Source organism: Capra hircus, chromosome 22, assembly GCF_001704415.2.
Source record: "Capra hircus breed San Clemente chromosome 22, ASM170441v1, whole genome shotgun sequence".
NCBI classification, from domain to species: domain Eukaryota; kingdom Metazoa; phylum Chordata; class Mammalia; order Artiodactyla; family Bovidae; genus Capra; species Capra hircus.
In genome coordinates, this window is record NC_030829.1 from 16,315,120 (window position 1) to 16,330,955 (window position 15,836).

At 42.2% G+C, this 15,836-nt stretch overlaps 2 protein-coding genes across 3 annotated transcripts in view; one reads left to right on the plus strand and one right to left on the minus strand.

Annotated features, from left to right (window-relative positions):
- Window positions 3,334-12,772, minus strand: KIAA1143 (KIAA1143 ortholog). The gene is made up of 3 exons (XM_005695607.2): window positions 12,585-12,772; window positions 8,508-8,652; window positions 3,334-5,268 (listed from the first exon to the last, which is right to left on the minus strand). The coding sequence occupies exons 1-3, from the start codon at window positions 12,690-12,692 to the stop codon at window positions 5,051-5,053; spliced, it is 471 nt and encodes a 156-aa protein (XP_005695664.1). The 5' UTR covers window positions 12,693-12,772; the 3' UTR covers window positions 3,334-5,050.
- Window positions 12,807-15,836, plus strand: part of KIF15 (kinesin family member 15) — a 58,768-nt gene continuing 55,738 nt past the window's right edge. Inside the window, exon 1 of one of the 2 annotated variants that reach the window (XM_018038442.1) lies at window positions 12,807-12,971. In XM_018038442.1, the coding sequence (XP_017893931.1) occupies window positions 12,953-12,971 (19 nt within the window). In that variant the 5' untranslated portion in view covers window positions 12,807-12,952. The remainder of the gene's footprint in view (window positions 12,972-15,836) is intronic. The other variant, XM_013973464.2, reaches the window with a different exon arrangement.

The window sequence follows — 15,836 nt, forward strand, 5'->3', positions numbered from 1 at the left end:
CCAGCTTCTGGGACCACACATGCCTAAATCGTGTTAAACTTGGGGCTCCCATTAGCCTAGAATGATTGTGGGGCAGTGGAGAGTTCCTAACCTGAGACTTGGACAGATGCCTTCTGTCTAGCCTTTCTCTTGTCTTAAAGACCTCATGTATGTCTCGGGAGAAGCCGTAGGTTGGTGAGAGTAGATACAGTGAAGAGACTGTTTCCATAGCAGTGTGAGGCTCTGAAAGCAACAATCTCTGGAGAGACAGGGCCCAGGACTGGGGAAAGGGTCACAGAAACGGGAGCCTGCTGCCTGATTTGACTGTATGGGCCTGGTTATCTTGAGCCACACAGATATAATTGCATTTTGCACTGTTTGTTGTTAAATGTAAAAACATCTCTGACCTTTACAAAGCGGGAGAGACTTCCTCATGAGCTGCAGGACTCCTAATGAGTTAAAAATTCCTGTCTACCCCAGTAATACCTAAAACTGTACTGTCCAATACAGTGGCCGCTAATTACATGTGAATACTTTGGCTTATGGGATTTTAGTTCCCTGATCAGGGATTGAACCCCAGCCCTTGGTAGTGAAAGTGATGAATCTTAACCACTGGACCACCAGGGAATTTCCTATATGTGACTATTTAAGCTAATTAAAATTAACAGAAGGAAAAGTTAAGTTTCTCATTCTAGCCACATTCCAAGTGCTCAATGGACCTGTGGCTAAGCAAAGCTAAGCTATGATATAAAACATTTCTGTTACTATGGAATAGTCTATCAAACAGCTGGCCTTGATGTTTGGCTTTCCTTGGCCATAAACTTCAAAATATTTCTTGGAAGCTGATACAGATTTATTAGCCTTTTAATTTGAAGAGTAAGCATATTAAATTAACCTACAATTTATTATAAACATTGTTTCATAGAAGAAACACCAGAGATAAGAAACCTATCTCAGAATAAAGGATTTCTTCAGAAGAAAGTGTGTGTGTGTGTGTGTGTGTGTGTGTGTTAGTTTCTTAGTTGTGTCCAACTCTTTGCAACCCCATAGACCGCAGCCCACCAGGCCCCTTCGTCCATGGGATTCTCCAGGCAAGAACACTGGAGTGGGTTGCCATTTCCTTCTCCAAAAGAAACTATAGAAAGAAAGAAAGTGAAGTCGATCAGTTGTGGTCTACTCTTTGCGCCCCCGCCTTGGACTGTAGCCTACCAGGCTCCTCCATCCATGGAATTTTCCAGGCAAGAGTACTGGAGTGGGTTGCCATTTCCTTCTCCAAGAAGAAAGTATAAGCTGGCATCTTTGCACTGACACTGGCAGAGAAGCTCTGGTGTCTGTACTGACATTCTGTGCTTTGTCAGCTGCTAGGATTTGGGTCTCTTCGGTATTAGACTTGAGCTCCGTCTTTGAAAAGGGCATCAGGAAGGCCCTAGGGGGATCTTCCTGGCTTTTGGAAAGTGATATGCCCTTCTCAGTTCATCATGTCAGGAAGTCATGATGTCAGTATACTGGTGATGTTACTTTGATCATTTAGATAATGTGGCACCTGCCTGGTTCTCCACTGTAAGTGACTAGTTTTCCTTTTGTAATTAATCAGTCTCTGGTGGAACTATACTTTGATACTATGCACATATCATTTTTTAGCATATTTCTGGCCACTAATTTCCTTTTTTTTCTTGGCTGTGACATGTGGCATGTTGGATCTTAGTTCCCTGAACAGGAATCAAACCTGAGCCCCCTGCAGTAGAAGCATAGTCTTAACTACCAGACCACCAGGGAAGTCCCTAATTTTGGTATCTTTTGATGAATCTTGCCAACACCACGTGTTAGTTTCCCATGGCCACTGTAACAAACTGTCACAAACTCAGTGGCTTAAAAGAAAAGAAATATATTCTCTTAGAGTTCTAGAATTCAGAAGTTTGAAATCAGTTTTGTTAGGCTGAAGTCAGTGTTGGCAGGTCTGCTGTCTCTCTGAAGACTTCAGGGGGCGTCGTCTTCTTACAGCTCCTGGTGGCTGTAAGCATTCGCAGCCTCTGTAGTTTCTTGTCTATGTCTAAATCTGTCTGCCTCTCTCTTGTAAAGAGATGTGTGATGGTTTTCAGAGCCTACCCAGATAATCCAGGATTCTCTTGAGAACATTAATCATACCTGCAAAAACTTTACCACATAAGGTAACATTCCCAGGTTCCGAGGAATTAGGACCAAACTCTTTGGAGGTTGCCATTCAGCCCACTGGAACTTATTACTGTGGAATTTGCCAATTTTTTTTTTTTTTTTTTGGTGGCCACACCACACGGCACATAGGATTTTAGTTCCCCAACAAGGGATCAAACCAGTGTCCCTGCATTGAAACTGTAGTCTTAACCACTGTCCACCAGGAAGACCTGTGATTTTTCTATTTCCATCATTCCTCCTACACTGATTAATTAGGATTCTTTTTGCAAGGAAGACCTATCCCTTCTCTTCTCCTTCAGTCCTTTTGACATACCCCTATTACTCCCTGAGGACCTTCTTACTTTGGGGCACAAGATGTTCCATGCTTTTGTTAACTAACTTGGATGTACTGAGTCTTAGTTGCAGCATGCAAAGTCTTAGTTGCAGCAAGAGGATCCAGTTCCCTGACCAGGGATTGAACTTCAGTCCCTTGCATTGGGAGCGTGGAGGCTTAGCCACTGGACCACCAGGGAAGTTCCCAGGCTTGTCTTTTTCTTCATATGATTCCTGCCTCAGCCATGGGATCACATTATTGGCCTAATTGTCTAACCTGTATATATGGTCCATTCATGAGAAGCAAGGAGGTAGTCTGTGGCTGGTTTGGGGGGAAGGATTATCCTCTCCCCTCTGGCCCCGAACTCACTCATCTTTCTCAGAAAACTAGACTCTGCAGTTAACAGGACCCACTGTTCTTAGACAGCAGTTTACAGAGCTGAAACAGTGCCGTGAAGGCTGCTCAGCATCTCTCACCTGCTGCTCTGCCTTGATCTTGGGCTTTTGTCAGATGTGCTTCCTGGCTGGCACCACTCACATTGTCAGAAGTATCGCCTACAGTCAGGGCTTCATCAGCATGATAAATTTTTAAATTTAAGATCTTTTAACCAGTCTTCCATGTTACTTGTTTAAATTTTTGGCTTCATCTCCCTTACTGTAGGCTTTATCAGTATTTCTCAAATTTGAGTGAGCATCAGAACCTTCGAGTGGGCTTGTTACAGAGAATCCTGGGCCCTACACTTTAAATTTCTGGTTCTCAGGCAAGGCATACAAATTTGCATCTTTAGGTTCCCAGAGGTGCTGATGCTGCTTGTCCAGGATCTATACTTTGAGAATCACCAGCCTATTAAAATATTAGAGAAACAGTCATTCTCACTGTATTTATTTTGCTCTTAATATGTTGGGTACTGTTCTGGGTACTGAAGATACAGAGATAAGTAAGACAAGGTCCCTGTCCTCAAGACTCCTACCTGTAGATCCTAAGACATATTAAAATTTACAGTGATTAAAGCAGTGGGGTGTTGGTACAATAGATATAGCAATGATACAGACTAGAAAAACCCTGGTTTATATAACAAGTTGGGTACACATTAAAGATAGCACTGCAGAATGGCTTTGGGACTAGTCTGTGTAACTTTCAGAGCCTATTTCAAGACTTGCAAGCCCACTCACTTGAATCACTTTTGAGCCTCTTTACATTAGGTCTTAAAATGACTGAAAGACAGATGTAGCACCAAATTCGTACATGGAAGCTCTGAAATTCCTAATTTCTGGCTGGTGAAGAATGGGATCTTAATAAGTCTCTAGTTGTGGTGGACTTGCTGTAATGAGGAAAATTTTTAAGTAACATGAAAAACAGTTGAGCTTCCCTGGTCAGTCAAAGAAAATGCTGGTTAAATAGGACTATTAAACACCATTTTCAATACATCAAATTGACAAAAATGTAAAGGTGCCAGTCCAATGGTGGTGCAGTGTTACCAGAGATGAGGTGATGTGGGTTCTTGTAGGTGGTATGAATAAAATGGTAAAACCTACCTAGAAAGCAATTTGAAAGCATCAAAAGCTTTAGAAATATTCAAATACTTTGATCCAGTAATTCTGCTTCTAGCAACTCATTCTAAGGAAATCATCAGAAATACACTTGGAGGTTTCTATACACACACATTCTACCATTGTATCATTAGGCTGCATGTCATAGAAACCCAACTGAAGTTTAACTATGGAGGTGTTTATCCTCATGGATCAGTAAGGCCAAGGCTGGTACGGCAGATCCTCCAGGCATGCCATCAAGATCCAAGCTCCTGGAGTCTGTCCAGTGTACCAGCTGGAACAAGTGGCTGTCTTTCTCATGCTCCCAAATGGTTCTGGAACTTCTTGGTTGCCTGTTTGTGCTCCAGGCAGGATGGAGAGAGGACAACCGTTCATGCTTGCCAAATCTGTCCTTTTGTATCAGATATACAGGAAGCAGATTTCCACTTGTACCTTTTTTTAAAATCATGTAACTACAGTCACCATGTGATACAGTAGATCCGAACTTGTATCATGGTCCCCTGTATTAGATCCTTGCTCAAGATCTACTTGTATCTCTTAATTTATCGGAGCTGTCACAAGGCTGTCCTTAGCAGGAGCTAGGGAGGTATTGGTAACTAGGCCCACGATGATTTCCCTCATCCAAAGTGAGGTTCTGCTGAAGAGGACGATAAAACATGGGAGCTGTTTAATTACAAAATCCTCTGTAGTTATTAGTGTCAGGATTTTGAATTTTACTGACCTGGAAAAATGCTCACGTACAATGTCAAGTGAGAAGCAGGACAGAGAACATACAGAATACAGTAAAAATTTGGTTACAAAAATATAATTTACATACACACACAACAAACATCAGGAAATAAAATGTTAGTGGTAGTTAATGTTAGAGAATTAGCAGTTCAGGTCAAAAGGGTATTGATGGATAGATACAGTTTTTATCTTGCTGAATGTTTTCTGAATTTTCTAAATTTTCTTCAATGAACTTATTTTATAATAGGAAAAAAGATGTTATTTTTTAAAAATCCCATATATTCTTAAAGAAGTCCATAATATGTATTTATTCATTTTCATCTTCATTGTCAAAAGAAAGGAGGCTACTGTTTTTGATTTGCTTTCGTGAGCTCTTTTCAACTGAGTCCTGCTTATTTCTTTCATCTTCTTCTTTTGTCTTTTTCTTTTTTGAGCTTGCTGATAAACCTGCATATTTTTCATCTGAGGAACGCTTGACTGGTTTTCGATACATAATTCTTCCATCAGCTGAAGCTGGCTCTTCATCTGCACAAAAAAATAAAGTTAAAACACTTTCTTTCTCTCATTATTTTGACTTTATTGGAGAGTCAGATGGCAAGAAAATCTCATACTGTATTTATGGATGTTCTTGAGTCAATTCAGCCTGTTCTCTGCTCCCTCTAGCTATGTACCCGCAAGACATGCAGTCACTTAATAAAAAACCTAATAAAAACTCATTTACTGAATATACTGTAATACTGGCAGTCCCCAATTCAAAACAATCAGGAGATACACACACACACAGAGACACACACACACACACACATATTTTAAACTTTTTATTTTATATTGGAGTACAGCTGATTAACAATATTGTGACAGTTTCAGGCGGACAGCAGAATGACTCAGGCGTACATATACATGTTTCCATTCTCTACCAAACTCCCCTCTCATCCAGGCTGCCACATACCACTGAGCAGATAATACTGTGCTATACAGTAGGTCCTTGCTGGTTATACATAATCATGCTGTATTTTTAAGTATTCTGAAAAGTGATTGTTTGAAACTTCTCCTCCTAAAGCAATGTAATAAAAACTTCCAAATAATGAATAAAATGCTATATAGCATATCACACTTCAGGCACTAAATAGACCTCTGCTGACTAGTGTGTAAACCTAACCAGCTATTTAAAAAAAAAAACAAACCAGGATGTTTTTACTTAAATTTGCATTTAATCCTTTTAACAACCCAGTAAGGTGGGCACAATTATTGTCCCCATTTTACTGATGAGGTAACCGAGACTGAGACGTGAAAAAACTTGTTCAGAGTCACAAATCTGGTAAATGAAACTTGAACTAGGACTATCTCCTTCAAACACACCATCAGTTCAGTTCAGTCGCTCATTCGTGTCCGACTCTTTGTGACCCCATGAATCGCAAAACACCAGGCCTCCCTGTCCATCACTAACTCCTGGAGTTCACTCAGACGCATGTCCATCGAGTCAGTGATGCCATCCAGCCATCTCATCCTTTGTCGTCCCCTTCTCATTCTGCCCTCAATCCCTCCCAACATCAGGGTCAGCAAACCACTTCAGTATTCTTGCCTTGAAAAGGCAAAATGATAGGATACTGAGAAAGGAACTCCCTGGGTAAGTAGGTGCCCAACATGCTACTGGAGATCAGTGGAGAAATAATTCCAAAAAGAATGAAGGGATGGAGCCAAAGCAAAAACAATACCCAGCTGTGGATGTGACTAGTGATAGAAGCAAGGTCCGATGCTGTAAAGAGCAGCATTGCATAGGAAACTGGAATGTCAGGTCCATGAATCAAGGCAAATAAACAGGAGATGGCAAGAGTGAACGTCGACGTTCTAGGAATCAGCGAACTAAAATGGACTGGAATGGGTGAATTTAACTCAGATGACCATTATATCTACTACTGTGGGCAGGAATCCCTTAGAAGAAATGGAGTAACCATCATGGTCAACAAAAGAGTCCAAAATGCAGTACTTGGATGCAATCTCAAAAACAACACAATGATCTCTGTTCATTTCCAAGGCAAACAATTCAATATCACGGTAATCCAAGCCTATGCCCCAACCAGTAACACTGAAGAAGCTGAAGTTGAACGGTTCTATGAAGACCTATAAGACCTTTTAGAACTAACACCCCCAAAAGATGTCCTTTTCATTATAGGGGACTGGAATGCAAAAGTAGGAAGTCAAGAAACACCTGGAGTAACAGGCAAATTTGGCCTCGGAGTATGGAATGAAGCAGGGCAAAGGATAAGAGAGTTTTGCCAAGAGAACGCACTGGTCATAGTAAACACCCTCTTCCAACGACACAAGAGAAGACTCTACACATGGACATCACTAGATGCTCAACACCGAAATCAGACTGATTATATTCTTTGCAGCCAAAGATGGAGAAGCGCTATACAGTCAGCAAAAACAAGACCGGGAGCTGACTGTGGCTCAGATCATGAGCTCCTTATTGCCAAATTCACACTTAAATTGAAGAAAGTAGGGAAAACCACTAGACCATTCAGGTATGACCTAAATCAAATCCCTTATGATTATACAGTGGAAGTGAGAAACAGACTTAAGGAACTAGATCTGACAGACAGAGTGCCTGATGAACTATGGACAGAGGTTCGTGACATTGTACAGGAGACAGGAGACCATCCCCATGGAAAACAAATGCAAAAAAGGAGAGATAAGAAAGCCTTCCTCAGCGATCAATGCAAAGAAATAAAGGAAAACAACAGAATGGGAAAGACTAGAGATCTCTTTAAGAAAATTAGAGATATAAAGGGAACATTTCATGCAAAGATGGGCTCAATAAAGGACAGAAATGGTATGGACCTAACAGAAGCAGACAATATTAAGAAGAGGTGGCAAGAATACACAGTAGAACTGTACAAAAAAGAGCTTCACGACCCAGATAATCACGATGGTGTGATCACTCACCTAGAGCCAAACATCCTGTAATGCGAAGTCAAGAGGGCCTTAGAAAGCATCACTATGAACAAAGCTAGTGGAGGTGATGGAATTCCAGTTGAACTATTTCAAAGCCTGGAAGATGATGCTGTGAAAGTGCTGCACGCAATATGCCAGCAAATTTGGAAAACTCAGCAGTGGCCACAGGACTGGAAAAGGTCAGTTTTCATTCCAATCCCAAAGAAAGGCAATGCCAAAGAATGCTCAAACTACTGCACAATTGCACTCATGTGCTCACATGCTAGTAAAGCAATGCTCAAAATTCTCCAAGCCAGGCTTCAGAAATACATGAACCGTGAACTTCCAGATGTTCAAGCTGGTTTTAGAAAAGGCAGAGGAACCAGAGATCAAATTCCCAACATCCACTGGATCATCGAAAAAGCAAGAGAGTTCCAGAAAAGCATCTATTTCTGCTTTATTGACTATGCCAAAGCCTTTGACTGTGTGGATCACAATAAACTGTGGAAAATTCTGAAAGAGACAGGAATACCAGACCACCTGACCTGCCTCTTGAGAAACCTGTATGCAGGTCAGGAAGCAACAGTTAGAACTGGACATGGAACAACAGACTGGTTCCAAATAGGAAAAGGAGTACGTCAAGGCTGTATGTTGTCACCCTGCTTATTTAACTTATATACAGAGTACATCATGAGAAATGCTGGGCTGGAAGAAGCACACGCTGAAATCAAGATTGCCGGGACAAATATCAAACATACCATACCATTATATAAAATGATTTCATACCTAACGTTAAATTGGTGGGAAAACCAGCTTACTTTCAGACATACCTGCTTTGGCAGCCTTTATTTCTGCCTTAATTTTCATGACTTCTTCAGCTGACAGATCTCCCTTTTTTAAAACCACCACTTGGGGCTGTTCATCTTCTTTGTCACTGTGATCACCATCTTCTTCTGGGAGCTGAGGCTGGATTCTCTAGGAAAAAACACAAACACAACAAATTTAGTTCTGACCCTGAACTAAATACAACCACTGTCTGTGAGAAACTAATCAGTAGAGTGAGAAGAGTAACCTTATTGACTAAATGTGTTTGGCAGTGAATTTTCAAGTTAACTCTTAAGAATCTAACCTCGCCAGAGTAGGGAAGAGGTCCACCTGCCAGTTATTCTGGGATGCCTATCCAGGGGAACCAGTTTCCATCCCAGCAGGACCCCAACTTGCAGTTCCTGATGTCAGGGGCCCTCTGTTCCATGCCCAGTCTACTCAGGGAAGTGCTGGGCTGCGCCAGTTCTCGCTGCTCTTCATCAACCCTTTTCACTTCCATCTCTTCTCAAAGCATAACAAACAAACAAAAAAACACCACCAAAGTACAGGAAATGGCAAGTAAAAGGTCCTCCTTCTCTGCTCATCTTTCTTCCCTCCCAGCAGCTTGTTTGGTGGGTATCCCATCAGCTGTTCTAAGTGTAAAAAAATGTGGAGGTATAGAAAACATTTTGTATACAAACAGGACGCTAAACATACTACTGTATGACTTGATTTCTTTTTTCTTTTTAAATTATTAAAATTCCCAAACATAAAAAAGTACAGAGAATAATGTAACAGAAACCATGTACTCACTTTACACAAGCAACACATGGTAACATTTGGCTAATTGACTGAGATTTTTAAGAAAAATATCAGACACCATAAAAGCTCCACTTGCCCAACTTTTTTACTCAAAGAAAAAACAAAACGCTTTGCACAATACCAAGATACATATGGCATCACCTATTTTTAAAAATTACTATTATTTAACTCTATATATGGTTATCTGATGGTTTATTTCATCAGTTCTTTGTGAGCAAAAATTTTGGTTGTTTGTAGTTTTTTCTACTATGATAAAATTATTGCATGTTTTTGTTCACTTTTCCAAACTTATACATGGAATTCCCTGAATGGAAATGCTAGGTTTCAAGGCTTGCACACTCCACACACAGCTGGTTAGTCCACTTCTCACAGAGCCTTCCTTGTCCCCCAAACAGGGCATCAAAGCCCTGCAGGATCTGGCCTGAGTCAATAACCACAGCTATAAGCACAGTCTTATCTTCTTGCCATGCTCATGGCCTCTGGGCTCCAGACAGGTTTGAGTTTTGCAGATCCCTGAACATATTAGCTCCTCTGCCTCCCCTGTCACTGCGTAAATTCCCAGGGCCTAGAAGGCCCCACTGACCCTGGCCAACTCCTAATCAATCTGCCTTCTAGACTCAAATCCTTCAGCAGTGCTTTTGAGATCGCACCTGTTCTTTTCATATAGTCTATAGCTCACAGGTGGCATGTACCACACCGTGTCATCAATGTTTTCCTGACTCTACTAGGCAACACAGTATGTGTTTCTTCTCTGTATCTAAAGGCACAGAGCCTGGCAAACAGCAGGAACAAGAAACATTTGTCAATCTACTCATGAATGACCAACAGGATGATCAGCACAGTCATCTAACCATTCTAACTTCTCACACACTAGTTGAGGTCACAGACACTGTACTAGGAAAATAAAGATGGATTAAGATACTTAAAGATTAGATTTAGTGATGAGATATACAGGAGAGCAAGCAGCTGCAATGTAGAATGGTAAGTACTACAGATAATATATGGATAGAGTGAAGAGAAGAACAGAGGAGTAACTGTTGAGGGGGAGGTTCAAAGGGCTTCACTGAGATGGTGGCCCATGAAGGTTGCAATAAGGCAGGCAGGAAGCTGTTTAAGTACATGGCAGGGAGTTCCCTAGTGGTCCAGTGGTTAAGAATCTGCCTTCCAACAAAGGGGATGTGGGTTCAATCCCTAGTCTGGGAACTAAGATCCCACATGCCATGCAGGGCAACTAAGCCCACTAGAGACAATTACTGAGCCTGCGCACCCTGGAGCTCAGAACCACAACTAGAGAGAAGCTAGCATCCCACAACAAAGATCCTGCGTCCCACAGTTAAGACCCTATGCAGTCAAATAAATATTTAAAAATTAAAGAACACAGCATTCTGGAAATCCATCTCTTTGTCCTTTCAGAGTCTGGCCCAGTGCCTGGGGTTAACACATACTCACTGGACTAACTGCACTTGAGTCAATCTTGGGTTCTACTAGGTGACAAGGGAGTGGGTTTTACTGCAAATGCTAGATAAAGTGCTAAATAAATTATTTCTCCACACGTCTTAAGCATAAGGGCATGTCTCTATTAGAAGAGATAGGGCAAGTTTTGATGTGAATCAGTTCAGGAAGGAGCTTGGGAGGGCACAGAAACTGACTCTCATGATCCTATTCAGATCTAGGATATGAAAAGTATTTGCTTTCCATCTTTTTTTTTTTTTTGTAAGAACAAAGGACAGAAGTAGATCTAAGACATTCTTAAAGATGTTCTAGATTCGAGGCTTCAGTTCAGTTCATTTCAGTTGCTCAGTCGTGTCCAACTCTTTGTGACCCCATGAATCACAGCACGCCAGGCCTCCCTGTCCATCGCCAACTCCCGGAGTTCACTCAGATTCATGTCCATCGAGTCAGCGATGCCATCCAGCCATCTCTTCCTCTGTCGTCCCCTTCTCCTCCTGCCCCTAATCCCTCCCAGCATCAGAGTCTTTTCCAATGAGTCAACTCTTTGCATGAGGTGGCCAAAGTACTGCAGTTTCAGCTTCAGAATCATTCCTTCTAAAGAAATCCCAGGGCTGATCTCCTTCAGAATGGATTGGTTGGATCTCCTTGCAGTCCAAAGGACTCTCAAGAGTCTTCTCCAACACCACAGTTCAAAAGCATCAATTTTTCGGCGCTCAGCCTTCTTCACAATCCAACTCTCACATCCATACATGACCACAGGAAAAACCATAGCCTTGACTAGACGGACTTAAGTCGGCAAAGTACTGTCTCTGCTTTTGAATATGCTATCTAGGTTGGTCATAACTTTTCTTCCAAGGAGTAAGTGTCTTTTCATTTCATGGCTGCAGTCACCATCTGCAGTCATTTTGGAGCCCCCCAAAATAAAGTCTGACACTGTTTCCCCATCTATTTCCCATGAAGTGATGGGACAGGATGCCATGATCTTCGTTTTCTGAATGTTGAGCTTTAAGCCAACTTTTTCACTCTCCTCTTTCACTTTCATCAAGAGGCTTTTTAGCTCCTCTTCACTTTCTGCCATAAGGGTGGTGTCATCGGCATATCTGAGGTTATTGATATTTCTCCCGGCAATCTTGATTCCAGCTTGTGTTTCTTCCAGTCCAGCGTTTCTCATGATGTACTCTGCACATAAGTTAAATAAGCAGGGTGACAATATACAGCCTTGACATACTCCTTTTCCTATTTGAAACCAGTCTGTTGTTCCATGTCCAGTTCTAACTGTTGCTTCCTGACCTGCATACAGATTTCTCAAGAGGCAGGTCAGAGGATATTAAAAAGAAAGAAAGTGAAGTCGCTCAGTTGTGTGTAACTCTTTGCAACCCCATGGACTGTAGCCCAGCAGGCTCTTCCATTCATGGCATTTTCCAGGCAAGAGTACTGGAGTGGGTTGCCATTTCCTTCTCCAGGGGATCTTCCCAACCCAGGGGGACGACACTATTACCTACAGTTAACTACAGGTTTTGGAATGAGCAAGTGAAAATGAAGAAACAGAAAAATGATCGTTCCTAAAGTACTATCTACCAAGGATGGGGCGCTTTACCTGCGTCAAGTCATTTTCAGAATACAGCAACACTGTGAAAACGACCAACAGCTTTCTGGGGGCAAGAAGCTGTAGTTGTGTGAAGAGGAGCAGCTTGGGGTCCGATGACCCTCGGACTGAAGGCCCAGCGTGGGTGGGAGGCGGGACCCGTCAGTATTTGGCCTCCAAGGCAGAAGCCGAAAGTAGCGGAGCCGGCCGCGTTTCTGCAGTAACCAGATAGGCCCGGGCTCACCTTGGTTTCTACGGTGGGCCCTTCCTTGTAGCCGACCCGTTCCTTGAAGCGGGCCAGGAAGGCCGGCTCGGCTGGCCGCACATACGACACCTGGTTCCGCTTGCTCATAGCTGCTTTGGGGGAAAACAGTCCCTCCCGGACGCCTGGAGAATGTACAGAGGCGGCGGCGCCTACTCGTGACGTCACATAGCCCCGTCACCTGACCCAAGGCCGGGCAACATGGCGGCCTCCATGCTGGCGTCAACGTCAGACCTGAGCGCCAAATTTAAATTCGCGGCCATCTTGAGTGGGCGGAATCCCCGCGCAGTGCGCGGCTGGAAGGGAGTACTGTCGCTCGGTAGGTCTCGGGACCGAGGGCTGAGAGCACGATGGCGCCCGGCTGCAAAAGTAAGTGAGGAGCCCCAGCTTCGTGACCCCGTTCCCTCCCACAAGTACAAGCTTTCCTGCTGGCCGTGAAGGGCAGGAGCGCACAGAACGGCGAGGGAGGGTGTTTGGCGTCTCTGTCTCTCCAAGACAGTACATTAATGGAACAGCTGTCTTCCCATCTGTGTATTGGGCGCACGCTAAGAGCCTGGCGCAGTTTTAGGCACTGGGGCTGAGCAGCAAAGCGAAACGGAGAGCTGTCATCCAGGCGCTCCTAAGCGACGTGCTGATTCTTCCCTCCCGATCTCGGACCTTCCGTTCGTCGCTGGTCCCTTCCTGAGTCCCAGTCGGGGCTGCCTCTTTAGTATCCTCACTTGAGGGTCGGCTCACACTCTCCCCACTTTCTGCTTACTTCTACATTACTGACTTTTCTGAAGGGGAGAACCTACTATATTGTTCTATGCACCTCGTTCTCTTTTGGAAGGTCCGCTGTGGACTCTTCTTAGATAGGAGACTTTTAAAGCACAGAATTCAGTGATGTCTTTACATTCTCACAATCCCGTTTTTTCTTCTCAAGGAGACCCCTGGAAGTTCTTCCTTTTTCTCACGGAGGGGAGCCTGTCGTTTTTGCTTTCGATAAAACCTTCCATTGTCCTTTGCTGTTCTTGGCTACGTGCCCCACCTCTTACATTGCCTAACCCTTTAAGAAATCTTGGTTTTTAAAGCCAAGGGACTGTATTTTGGACTAACTTCATGTATCTTAGTGAATGGTATGAATGGTAAGGAGGCGATGTTAGAAGATGAAAGAAATGGTGAATTTTGGGTGTTTGAGTCTTCCAATAACGTTAATGCTTTTAGCTGTCAATCGTAATTTTCTAATATGTTGTTTCACTTACTTTTTAGGTCGCTCGTACCATTAAAACATCATTATGCTCTTTTTCCATCTAAAATGTTCGTTTTCCTCCAACATTTTCAGCATTCAGAGGATATTAGCGCACAAATTGGTACATTATTGGACCAAAATGTTCACTGTGCTTTCTGCACAATCAGTGTTTGTTCAATAAATCTGGACTCAAGCAAGAGAATTGATGCCTGTGCTATAATTAGAGCAACTGTTTCTTTAATGGAAAATATATTGTCGAATCCACAGCCCATAGTTTACGTTTGTTAGATGTCCCAGTGATGTATTTTTATAGTTTTTCCCTAAAACCAGATCTGATACCAAGATTTCTCATTGCAGTTTCACTGCAGTTAGTACTCATTTCTGACCTCTTTAAAAGAATTTTTTAGCAGATAATTGAGATAGATCACGTATTATCTCATATATTTGCCATATAAAATGTTAAATTCAGTGGTTTTTAATATATTTACAGATATGTGCAACTATCACTGTAGTCAATTTTAGAATCTTTTCATCACCTCAAAAAAATCTCATATCCTTGAGCTCTCACCCGCTACCTCCCATCCCCCACCTGCCCTAAGCAACAACTAATTGGCTTGCTATCTTGTCTAGTTGTAGTCATTATTCAAAGTGGCATGTTGAAGTCTCCAACTATTATTGGTGAAGTCTCCAACTATTAATAGTCTCCAACTAAAATTGTCTGTTTTCTGTTCATTTCTTGTCAGTTCTTGTATTTTGGTGCTTTGTTATTAGGTAGATATGTTTTTAATCTGTGTTATTTTCCTGGTGATTTGACCCTTTTATCATTATAAAATGTTCCTCTTTATCTCTAGTATCTTTGTCTTAAAGTCTATTTTGTCTGAAACCTATGTGGCCACTCCCACTTTCTTATGATGGCTGTTTGCATGAGATAATCTTTTTTTCATCCTTTCACTCTCAAAGTGAAAGTGTATCTTTGAATCTAAAGGGTGTTTCCTGAAGACAGTATATAGTCGAACAATCTTTGCCTTTTGATTGGATTGTTTAATCTGCTCATGTGTTGTTATTGATTTGGTTGGATTCGCAGCTGCCATTTTACTTTTCTTTTTCTGTGTGTCTCATGTCTTTTATGTTCCTCTGTTCTTCATTCACTGTGTTTTTTTTTAACGATTGTTCTAGGGTTTAACATATCCATTTTAACAGCGTTAGCTTCAGATTTATACTAGCTTAATTCCAGTGATATAAACATTACTCCTGCATAGATCTGTTCCCTTTTATCCTCTTTTTTGGTGGTGTTATTATTGTTATTGTTATTATCTGGCTGTAATGTCTTGTGGGATGTTAGTTCCCTGACCAGGGATAGAACCCCAGCCACTGTAGTGAGAGCCCAGAGTCCTACCCACTGGTCTGCAAGGGAATGCCTGGTATTGCTGTTAAACACAGTAACATGTATTGTTACAAACTCAACAGTATGTTGCTTTACATCTTATTCATTTCCTTAGTCTATTACAGGTTTGTTCCTACTCACCTTCTTTGTGATATTTTGGCAAATATACACATAGTACATTTCTATATGTTATACATCCAGTGATACCTTATCAGTTCAGTCGCTCAGTCTTGTCTGATTCTTTGCGACCCCATGGACTGCAGCACACCAGGCTTCTCTGTCCATCGCCAGCTCCCAGAGCTTACTCAAACTCATGTCCATTGAGTTGGTAATGCCATCCAACCATCTCATCCTCTGTCATCTGCTTCTCCTCCTAACTTCAAGATCTTTCCCAGCATCAGGGTCTTTTCCAATGAGTCAGTTCCTTGCATCAGGCGGCCAAAGTACAGGAGTTTCAGCTTTAGCATCAGTCCTTCCAATGAATATTCAGGACTAATTTCCTTTAGGATAGACTGGTTGGATCTCCTTGCTTTCCAAGGGACTCTCAAGAGTCTTCTCCAACACCATAGTTCAAAAGCATCAATTCTTCAGTGCTCAGCTTTCTTTATAGTCCAACTCTCAC